The sequence below is a fragment of the Hippocampus bargibanti genome, linkage group LG07 (assembly GCF_051943395.1).
Source record: "Hippocampus bargibanti isolate YZ-2025 linkage group LG07, ASM5194339v1, whole genome shotgun sequence".
Taxonomy (NCBI): domain Eukaryota; kingdom Metazoa; phylum Chordata; class Actinopteri; order Syngnathiformes; family Syngnathidae; genus Hippocampus; species Hippocampus bargibanti.
The window spans coordinates 24,958,307-24,970,471 of NC_142740.1; the positions used below are offsets into that span (position 1 = coordinate 24,958,307).

The following is a 12,165-nucleotide window of genomic DNA, read 5'->3' on the forward strand; positions in this document are numbered from 1 at the left end:
ATTTTACAAATTATGGACACAACTTGTCCAGGGTGTCGGTTGTCCTTTAAGGTCGCAATGAATTGTTCATCAGTGAAATAAAAGCATACAGTTCCATTTGAAGCATACTGCATGTCTTTGTGAAACCTCTATTGCGCAGGCCACGATCACAATGATATTTTTTTCAATCTGTTATTTGTGGGTTTGTTCATAATTACTCTGTGTTACCTGGATGTGATAAATAATATGGTGATAACTTGTCATGTTAGGTGTTTGTGCTTCCTGTGTTATGCTATTGCTAAAATGATAAATTGCCTCCGTAATTGCTGCATGGATGTAGTTGAAAACTGATATGCTGAGCACTTAAATTTATGGCTTTGTTACTGGAAACAATCTGGCTGGATGGACTGGGTGAGGACAGGTAGCATCTGTCCCCGCCTACTGCCTTGGCAGCTTTTGTATCATCTGCTAGCTTTGGCAGCATCTTGGAAGCACATCAATATGGCTTTATGTAGCCAGGACCGCGAGTCGCTAGCATGCCAGTCACGCACTCAGGCAATACTCACTCACAGTCTGACCATCCAAACCAAAGAGCTCTGAGCCAACAAAGCTAAGCACAACTGAGCTTGCATTGAACAGGGAGGCCAAGTCTCCCTGGACCTGCATGGGGGGGAAAGGGCCGGTGTCTGTCATCTATTCACACATGCGTGGTTAGAAGTGTAGCACAAAGTCCATACATGTACACTCCAAACATTGCTTTGAGGTTTATTTTCATGTTTTTTCCCCTAACAATGATTACGTTGAGTGCTACAATCTAGACAATCACTAATCTGGAAAAAAATACTGTGAATTTCACCCAATGAGTCTCCTGTTTTTGAATTATAGAAATGATAATAAGTATAACAGTTTGTCAGATAGGCAGGAGGAAATATACCAGTGGAATGTATCAGGAACAAAATATCATAAATATCACTGAAGTGTTCCGCATGAACGAGTTTGTAATTTGAACAGGAGATTAAAAAAGCATTGGTTTGTAAAGGTCATGCATCATTAGGTACAAAAGCCTATAGCAGAGTGGTTCAATAGACTTGTTGGCATAACATCAAAGACCCTTAGAAGTCTCATAAGGCCCTCCTACACAGTCATTCTGTCCACTGTCAACAGAAAATAACAGATCATTTCACTTTATTCGTATTTAGCAGACGTTCACAGAACAGTGTTTAAACATTCAATTGAGCATTGATCATATACACGCTTGTGCTTGTAAAAAGCTTTTTCGGCGTTGTGTCCACAGTGGCAAGTTATTGCTTCGATATACATTTTGAACCTGCATAAACAGTAAAAAAGGAAAAAACAACCAGAGTCCAGAGAATCACTTGAAAGTTGCCTCCTACACACTGAACGCTTCCATTTTTTTCCCACTGATGATGGATTAGCGACTCTATAGACCGTCTCAAAGAAAAAGGCTTCCAAATGTTGTGTTGTTAACCCCCCCCCCCCCAAGTCATTCAGTCGATGTTAAAAAATCATCTTGTGTAGGTGTTTGGTGTGTAAACGTACATGAAATACATTTACTAATCAGGTGTGTGTATATGGGTTGTGTCAGGAAGGGCATCCGACGTAAAAGCTTGGCCAAAACAAACATGCGGATCAAACCTCTCAAGATGGAGGACACTGATTTGCTGTGGCGACCCCTTGAAGGGAAAAGCCGAAAGGAAAAGAATAAGATATGTATATACTGTATGTATGTATAGATAGACGGAGGAGGTGACTAGCCAGATAGCTGGACAGCTAGCTAGACAGACAGACAGACAGACAGACAAGACAAGACAAATCCTGTACCCTGCTCACCCACGTCCTCCAGCTGTCACTTGGAAATGGTAGCTCTTTAACCAACCAAACAACAAAGTAAACGGCAAGGGAAACTGTGTGAAGTGGGGGTTGGGGGGTAATGTAAATTAGCCGCATTGTGTTTGCTGAAAATTATTTTATCATGAAAGATAACCCCTTGAAATGCAGCATCTCATTGGCGAACTACGTCCCAACATAAATAAAAACAATGAACAAAATTTACATTTACATTCGACATTAACATTTTTTGTGTTCCTTTGACTTCAAGATGGCACCGCGACAGTGGCTGCCTTTCCAGCAGCTCCTGTATTTTGTTTTTATACTTCTTCCTTTGCTCTCCCCTCCAGAACTTTGCTCGTGTGAAAAGTAAATTTATCCACTGCAAGACTAAAAAAGGCTAATCCAATATCACATTGGACAAACATAATACATCTTTAATCATAAAATAACACTTAAAGATGATCTCAGTCTCAACACAAACTAAAAAGAAGAAAAGTCATTGATTTATAACTACAAATAAATAATATTCTAAGACAAACCAAGAGGACGTAGCATGAGCGGATATTAAATTATTTTTAATAAAACAAGGTTTTTTTTCAAAATACGAAGAGAGGGCAACAAACCTTTACAAGCCAACAGCTAATTTTAATCAGAGATGCCTTTAACCATTCAACATAGTATTTTGGAAACATGTTTTTTTTCCTTGCAGATCCAGTTTGAGATAGTTTAATTTTTTTCAACTTAAATTTGACCCCTAAAAGCTTGTGTAGTATGAACAGGCTGTTGCCTTGTAATTTATACCTATGATGTTTCAGAATTATAAAACATTACAAGTCGGATACTTCTTATTATTGTTATGAAATCCTATCATATTGAGGAATAACATGGGTAGATTCATAATCAGAAAAAAAATCTGACATTAAAAGTAAAACAATATCCATAATGAAGCAAAACAGACACCCAAATACCCAAATTAATCTTTTTCAAAAAAAAATCTATATATAGTTTAAATGTTCATGTTGAATCGATCCTAAAATCTAATCTGTTTCAATGCTGAAAAGTCTTAATGTTGCATGCCTGCCCCACAACAAACACGTGGGTGTCATCGGCAGAGTGATGATTTCAGAAGCTGAGAAGCCCTGTTAACACAGGAAGACAGCGACCCCCATAAAAAGAGTGATTTTCATTGGACAACTTGAACAACAGTCTTGTGCCTTTTGAAGTTAACCGTTCAAGTCAGACTGGTTTGCGTGACGGTGTCATATATGGATCGAGTTACCGTGCCTGCAAGACGAAGATGTGGTGAGGAAGACGAAACAGGGTTTGCAGCATCAGCAAAAGACATGCGTTCTCCATTGACTCAGACGTGGTTCCCTCCCAGTCACTATTAAATGTTTATTGTAAACTGGATTTATAAGCCAAGTAGGGGGTACTTAAGGAAACTGCCAATACAAGTGAAATTTCGCGATATACGATGTATTGTATTCTGTTCTGTAAACTCCAGGAATTCCATTCAGAATGGATGGACGGACGGACGGACGGACGGACGGATGGATGGATGGATGGATGAATTTGCCTTTATTAGTCTCGCAGTAGAGAAATTGACATTTCACAGCAACAAAGTGATGAAAGAAGATGAATATAAACAAGTTTGGATTCTTCCATCATATCACCTACGGTAAATGGTGTTAAGATGAAAAAAAAAACTATAGTCATGTCTGCTTCAGTGAGGCTATGAGGAAATAACACCAACAAAAAAATGAAGTGGTACTTCTGCAAAAGCAGCAGATTGCAGTGAGTGACAAGATGTTTCACATCATGGCCAAAGCCTTTCGAGTTATGTGACTCACAGCTTTAACCCTTTCTGTCAATGGGATCCACACAAAAAACAGTGAGTCAAGTTGCACCACTTTGTGCATTTGTACACGAAGGTGTTTGTTGAATCATATCTTGACAACTTTGACACCAATGAGAAAAGAAAAAGCACAGCAGTTATCGGCACTTGTTCGTCGATCACGTGGACAATATTTAGATTCTTGGCGTTTTTAGAAATTGGATTGGATTGGATTGGATGAGCCTTTATTAGTCTCGCAGTGGAGAAATTTACATTTCACAGCAGCAAAATGATGAAAGTAAGCGGAAAGGAAAGGAAGAAGTAGAAAAACAAAATACAGGAGCTGCTGTAAAGGCAGCCATTATTTATTTATTCTATTTATGATTGTATTTTATTAATTATTGTATATAAAGTGTCCTTGAGAGCTTTGAAAGGCGCTTGAAATAAAGTATATTATTATTCTCGCGGCGCCATCTTGATGTCAAAACAACAACAAAAACTAAATAACAAACAATGTGACACAACACAAAAGACACAGACATTCTTCAATCTTAACCACTTTGTGCATGCTCTTTGTTGCAGGAAGCAATTCGAGATGAAAGAGGAGAGGACCAAAGGCTCCTTTTCACCAGTGGATCTAGGACATCAGAGTGGAATGTGCACATCTGCTACAAGCTCAATTTTGAAAGCAAACATGAAGCTTGAGCATCCATTGATGAAAAGATTGATTGTCTCACATCTCCTGTGCCACATAAATCCGCTTCAATTCCAAGCCGCGGCAGTTTCACAACAATCTGCATCCGTACCACACGACGCACAACAACACAAAGTAACAAAAGAAAACACAGACAACACAAAAAACAAAGAAACAAAAAAAAAGAAGGCTCGTATGAGCATTTGCCAACGGCTGCCTACTTGGACTTCAAATTGCTTTTGTGTCGGGCAACAGAGAGGAACTGAAGGCCGTGCAGATCCAACTGAGGAGGAAGATCAGAGAGGGGAAGAAGGCCTACAGGATGAAAATGGAGGAGCAGCTGCAAGCCAGCAATGTCGCTGGTGTCTGGAAGGGCCTGAAAAACATCTCAGGCCACAAAAGCCCAGTGACATTGAACGAAAAAGACAAGGACTGGGCAGATGAACTCAACCGCTTTTTCAATCGGTTTGACAAGACGCCAGCCGCCCCCGGCCCACCGTCAACTTCACCTGTAGCTGCACCTGCACCAACTCTCACTGTGGCCTTACCCTCCCTGCCCCCTCTCACGACCAGCTTTCCACAACCAACATCTGCCCTCCCAACCGTTGCCACACCCTCAGCCGCCACTCTGCCTCCTGGTTCCTGCCTGTCTGTCACAACTGCGCAGGTGAGGAACCAACTGAGGAGGATGCAGGTGAGGAAGGCAGCAGGTCCGGATGACATCAGTTCCCGACTCCTCAAGACCTGCTCCGACCAGCTGTGTGACATTGTCCAGCACTTGTTCAACCTGAGCCTGAAGCTGGGCAGAGTTCCACAGCTGTGGAAAACGTCATGCCTGGTCCCAGTGCCCAAGATTGCCAACCCCAAAGAGCTCAACAGCTACAGACCGGTGGCGCTGACGTCTCACCTGATGAAGACGCTGGAGAGACTCGTCCTCGCCCACCTGCGACCGCTGGCAAGCTCATCGCTGGACCCGCTGCAGTTTGCCTACCAGCCCAGCATCGGTGTGGAGGATGCCATCATCTACCTCCTCCATACGGCGTTGCTGCACCTGGAGAATGCTGGGAGCACGGTGAGGATCACATTCTTCGATTTCTCCAGTGCCTTCAACACCATCCAGCCAAGTCTACTGGGGGACAAGCTGCAGCATGCCGGAGTCGACCATCACCTCACATCCTGGATTACAGACTACCTCACAAACAGGCCACAGTACGTGAGGGTAAAGAACTGTGAGTCGGACAGGCTTCTCTGCAGCACCGGAGCGCCGCAGGGAACAGTCCTGGCTCCATTCCTCTTCACCCTCTACACCTCGGACTTCAACTACAACACCCCAACCTGCCACCTTCAGAAGTTCTCTGACGACTCAGCTATTGTCGGCCTCATTACAGAGGGAGACGATAGGGAGTACAGGGGACTGACAAAGGACTTTGTGGACTGGTGCCAGCAGAATCACCTCCAGATCAACACCGGCAAAACCAAGGAGCTGGTGGTGGACTTCTGCAGGAAACAATCCTCTCCTGCACCATTGAACATCCAGGGTTCGGACATTGAGAGGGTGACCTCCTACAAGTACCTGGGTGTTACTCTCAACAATAAACTGGACTGGACAACAAACACGGATGCCCTAATCAAAAAGGGACAGAGTCGCCTCTTCCTCCTCAGGAAACTGAGGTCTTTTGGAGTTCAGGGGTCACTCCTAAAGACTTTCTATGACTCTGTGGTGGCATCAGCCATCCACTATGGCATTGTCTGCTGGTCAGGCAGCATCACCACCCGGGACAGAAAAAGACTGGAGCGCTTTGTCAAGCGGGCCAGTTCTGTCGTGGGCTGCTCGCTGGACTCTCTAGAGGAGGTGGGCAACAGACGGACGCTAGCTAAACTAAAAGCTATGACGGACAGCCCCTCCCACCCCCTCCTGCCCATCCTGACAGCTCTGGGTAGCTCCTTTAGCCAGAGACTATTACACCCGCGCTGCAAGAAGGAGAGGTACCGCCGCTCGTTCCTACCGACTGCTGTCAGGCTTCACAATTCCCAATGATCACATGTGAAAAAAAAAAAAAAAAAAAAAAAAAACTGGACACTTGTAAATATGGGTTGTTGCAATATATCTAAATGCATTTCTTGATTCTGCACTATGTACAGTCTTGTTTATAGAACGGTTTTTGCACATCTAAATTTGCACAGTATACAGTTGACATTTTTATTTTGTTATGCTTAGAATATCTTGTTTTCTATCCTTTCACTCCCACCCCAACCCCATCCCTCTTCAATTGCTGCTGTGGACTGCAAATTTCCCCATTGCGGGACGAATAAAGGTATTCTGATTCTGATTCTGATTCTGAAATCACTCCAACTGTGACTTTTTTTTCTCCATGCAATCATGTCTGAGTACTCAAACTTAAGTAAAATAACTGAGCTGAACGCATATGTCTGATCAGCTGAGTGTGCAAACATATCTGCGTAGCTGTGCTCAAGGGAGCACAAGTCCGGATATGAGCCTGACCCTGAATCATATGTGGAGGAAGTGGCCCATTACAGTACAAACTGTTAGTTCATATGAGTTTGCTTTTAAGGACAACCGACATCACTTTTTTGTTTCCTTACTGACATTTTATAGCATCTAAAATACCCAAAACACACAGTATGATATTTTTAGTCAAATGCAAAACACCAATAAAAATGACTTAAAGTGTCCAAAAACTACTTCAAATTGAGCCCGGAAGTGGCCAGTTTCAGAAGGTCCCGCCCCCTTGTTCGTGGTGTCACCCCAAGACGTCTTGCCTTGCTGGAGAATCAAAACAATGGCTTCAGATTCGGAAAAGATGCTTTCTTGTTACTCATCCAGTTATGAAAATGATTCAAATAGTCCTGAAGAGGAAAGCATACATGTTTGCAATCGATTAAAGAATGTATTCCGGTCATTTTGATGCACCTGGAGAGAAATGTAGTGACAAACTCTTTAGTACTCACAGTACCCCAAAAAGGCAGAAGAGGGCGACAAAGCTCTGTGGAAATTGTCTCCTGGGACGTTTTTTTTTTGTAAGCGAACATCAAATACACTGTAAAAGTCTTGGCGCAAAACACAACGATTCACCATCGCGTTATTTATGTGTTGTCCTTCTAATTTCGCCATCAACACAAAGTTTTCAGACCAAAGTACCGCAAAATGCATTGAGGTGATGCAAGGTATGTCCTTTCTCGGTGAGGGGCGTTCCTTCAGTGACGTAGGGTGAGGACTCGTCACCAACTCAAAAAAAGACTTCCGGAATATTCAGTGCGAGTCTTAAAACGTAAAATATCTGTATATGCGGTGGAATCTTTGTAAAATACGCTCAGTAGAAGTCATTTGAAGCGATTTTACAAATTATAGACACAACTTGTTTGGAGACGTCGGTTGTCCTTTAAAAGCCAATTATAGAACTTCTTCCAAGGACAACTTTCTGTCTTCTTTTTACTCCAGCAAGGCAGCTACCTACTGTAAGTCTACAGAACACCTCCTTAACGTCAAACCTGAGTTGATTAAATCATATAGCTGGCGTAATATGCAGTGAAAAAGTTAGTGTGTGATATTTGATTCAGCGGTGACAAGAGTTCTATTGTATAATATGGTTAACATTATTTTCCAATATTCACAAATATTTGCCAGCGGTCACTTTCCAAAGCCTGCCTTTTACACCTTTTGTCCCAGCGATGAATACAGGAATGTTTGACCACTGCAAATAACATAACAGTTAATACAACATGCTGACCCAAGTGTGAGCTTTCCAAAACAATCTTTGAGGGGGTCAGGGTGCAACGAGAAAGTTGTTTATCTTACAAACCAAACGGCAGCAGAAAAAGCGTAGACCAGAAGGTCAGTCGCACACACGGTGAATACAGAGCACTAATATGTAACTGAAACATTGCAGCTGACTTCAGCTGACTTTCAGCTGATCTTGGTTTTGAAAAGAACTCAAACATACAGAACATGATAGTGCAAATAATGATTCCTTGTCTTTGTGCAAGTGACACGCAGAGTAGGCCTGAAGTTGCTAAGATTCTAACAAGTCGGTCTACTGCTGTCAACATTAAAACAACTCGTTATGACAACAACCCGTCTGCACAGTAATACAATCCGTATAATTACACAGTAAACCGTTATCTTTCCCAACCAACAGCATTCCGCAAACAAAAGCACACTAATTTAAATTTTCAGTGAGTTATATTTAAAAAAAAAAGATTAATTTCATGCAAAACCTTTGACTGGTCTAGAAAACTTTCCTTCTTATTACTGCTGAGAGAAAAATCAGCAAAAATAATCAGATTTTTTTTTTGTTGCGTAATTTAGGGAGGGCAGTTTGAAGGTCATTGTATTTATGTTGTGATGTGTTAACTCTCAAGCCAATCATTTTGCAATATAAAAGCCTAACAGCACACCATTAAAACAAAAATGTCTGAAAAATTCCTGAAATAATGCTGATGTTTTCTCTATTTACTCACAAAATGATGTACTCGGTGCAAGATCATACCTTTTTTAACACAAGGTATAAAGTTATTACACTCACAAAAAATACACTGGTTTATTGCACCTTTTGCCATCTAACTGAAATGTTCTCCCCGTCACGATACATCCCAGGTATACATAAATGAACAGAAATATCCTTATAAGTCAAATAATTTCTTTTCAGATAAATTAACAGGAAGTGATTCATTTCCTGTAGCACCCTGGTGGGGAATCATTTCTTTAGTCTACGAGACATTAATTAAAACGATTTGCTGCACCATGAGATACATGTACGTATTAATAAACACGTGTTTGTTTTTACAGCAGCATTGTTATCTTCACGTTCCAAAAGCAGGTGGACCACCAATATTACAAAATCGTGAGAGGCGGTCACATTAACACCGCAGGAATCTTAATACTTGGCTATCAGGTTTGCACACGAGCTGCACTTAATGAATAGCCCACTTGAGTCATGGGGGTAAATGCAAGTTTTAAATACATAAAATGAGGTCAGGCGGATGATGAAAGGAGATTATCACTGATAAAAAAAGACTTTGCTCACCACCATTTTGAGTTGCTGGAGAAGCCACATGCACTACCAGATCAAATGTTTTCTGTGGGTCCTCCCTTTAAAAAAAACAAGACGGGAAGTCATACATTTTTAAACAAAATGAATATAATTTCACAAAGCGTTTCAGGCAATCGATTAATTGGTCCTTGAAGTAACAAAGTACAGTGTTATTTCCCCTATTTCGATATACATAATATATTTATCTGACTAGACCATGCCGTCAAGACGTGAATTCATGCATGACAAAATATCTGAGCGTACATTGGAAACATGTTGTCAAGTCTTTTCAGGGGGTTAGCAGAGCTGCTAACAAGCAGATAGAGCAGCAGACTGACGCAAAAAGCTGTTGAGCCAGCTGCTCTGTCTCTTAAATTCACTACCGGAGAAGGCTCGTATAACCACTAGCATTTCCTCTTTTTCCCCCTTCTTCGTCTTGTTCTCCGTGCACGCAAATGCAAATGTCTATTTCACTGAATAAAATTGTAAAAGCTTACTTGACTCTGCTGTCCATGTTTTGGCTACCGCATCGCGACAACTCCGTGCTGTGTGTCGGCGTTTCTGCTGCTCCGCTATCCGACAAATGTTTTCCACTATGTCGTGGTCCCAGACCGTCCCGGGAATTTATCTAATCCCGACAGAAAACTGCCGCATCTCCACATGAGGAGGGAAATGTGTCTTTTTTGTCCTTGGTCGGCTAATGTGGGCCCAGTCCGAGTCGGAGAGCAAGTGCTTATTTCCCACAACAAACATCACTCCAGGAAGTGCTGTCAGATGGGCAGTGACGTCATCACACCCGAAAGGATCTTCCGCCGTTATTTTTTCATATGAAATTAAATGGTGATTGCAATATACGTGATGTTGTTGTTCGTCCATTTGGCAGAAAAAAACACAAACACACACTCACAAATTAAAATTTCCCATTAAATAGGTTTCTTAACGCAGCCTACTGTATATCAAAAGTGGGTTGACCAACTATTCGAGATTCTTGGCTTCCAAATTTAAGGTCGATGTACACTACACTTTTGGGCTCATGAGAAAAACATTTCGATGAAACGACTGTCATTTCCATTATTTTTTTTACACTTTTGGTTCAACCTTCCACTGTTGAGACATTTCTGCCCACAACTACTCCATTGGATTGGATAGGATTAGCCTATACTAGTCTCACAGTGGAGAAATTTACATTTCACGACAGCAAATACATACTGTATATGAAACGAAGAGGAAAGGAAAGGAAGAAGTACAAAAATAACGAGCCTGCTGTAAAAGCAGCCACTCTCACAGTGCAAAAAAAACACACTAAATAACATAAAACACAACATAAAAGATTCAGAATGTCATTCAATATTAAACCCTTTATGCACATTCTTTGTTGTGTGAAGCAGTTCTAGAAAGAGGAGAGGACAAAGCCTCCTTTTCACCAGTGAATCAGGGACATCGTGGTGAAATGTGCACGTTTGCTACAAGTTAAATGTTGAAAGCATACACGAAGCTGTAGCATCCATTGACGAAAGGAGAATGTCTCACATCTCCTGTCCCTCGTAAATCCCCTTCATTTCCAAGCTGCGACAGTTGCACATCCATTCCACACGACGCACAACAACACAAAATGACAAAAGAAAATACAAAGACAACAAAAAAAAAGCAAGGCTCGTGAGAGCACTTGCCTACACTGCCTACTCGGGCGCCATCTTGGACTTCAACTTCTTCATGCAATGCAATTCAATACAATTCAATACAATACAATACAATACAATACATATGGATTCATACAGCACTTTAATGACTTGTTTCAGTTGTTTTTCCAGAGTTTGAATGTTCCATGTGTGTGTGTTTTTTTTTTTTTTTCGTGAGGTAAACCTGCCCTTCAAGGGGTCGCCACTGCGAATCAGTGTCATCCATCTTCACAGGTTTGATTCGCATGTTTGTTTTGGCCAGGCATTTACGTCGGATGCCCTTCCTGACACAACCCTCTGTATTTATCTGGCACAAGAAGACACTGGCTTGTGTCCCATAGTGGCTACAGAACAAGCAACTCTATGAACTTAATAAAGGAGAAGACGCTCAGTAATAGGGTCCCAAACACAAAATGGTCATCGACTCAGCAGCATTCAAACAAAGCAAAACTTTTTTTTCCCTAAAATGGCAACAATCAACAAAAGAATGATTACTTCTGTTCAACTGTTCAAAAAAAAGTGTTAAAAAAGTGAAGTTACCGTATTTTCCGGTGTATAAGGTGCACCCAAAAGCCCTGATTTTCTTATATGCAGGTGCGCCTTATATGTAAAGTTAGTCTAGTAGTTGAATCTCTCTGCGCAGAAAAAAAGTGAAGGGATTCATTTTTGTTTCGTGATCTACCTCACAAATGTGAACTTGTATTTGCCAAGAGAGTCGCTTCCTTATTTGTCAGGGGACCAACTCCCTGAAGTCAAACCTGCTGGCAGAATCAATTATTATTCTCAAACTTCGATTTCCAATCCTGAGGGAGATTTTTGTCGCCTTGAATGTTGTTTCTGGTTTCAGAAACCAACCCATCTCGGAGGAGATTCAATTCTCTTTAGACATTACTTTACCTTTTTCAGTTTACTCATATTCAAACAGTACATATTTGTCTGATGATAAATTGAAATCAAATCTTCTGAATGGGCCTCTCCAGAGAGGCTGTTTGGATCAAAGCCAGATTTTTACAGACCGACTAAAAGGTAATTAAGTGGCAGCAAAACGAAACATATGGTTTCAGGCAGCGGGATACA

At 41.4% G+C, this 12,165-nt stretch overlaps 1 protein-coding gene across 5 annotated transcripts in view; it reads right to left on the reverse strand.

Moving 5' to 3' along the window:
- Nucleotides 1-10,154, reverse strand: part of dennd1b (DENN domain containing 1B) — a 163,316-nt gene extending 153,162 nt beyond the window's left edge. For 4 of the 5 annotated variants that reach the window (XR_016115620.1, XM_089001453.1, XM_089001452.1 and 1 more), the window contains exons 1-2: nt 9,907-10,154; nt 9,404-9,468 (exon numbers count right to left, since the gene is read on the reverse strand). Coding sequence is in view for 4 of the 5 variants with exons in the window: in XM_089001452.1 (XP_088857578.1) it covers nt 9,404-9,468; nt 9,907-9,923 (82 nt within the window). In the remaining variant the exon portion in view is untranslated. The remainder of the gene's footprint in view (nt 1-9,403; nt 9,469-9,906) is intronic. The other variant, XM_089001451.1, reaches the window with a different exon arrangement.
- Nucleotides 10,155-12,165: the final 2,011 nt, after the last annotated feature.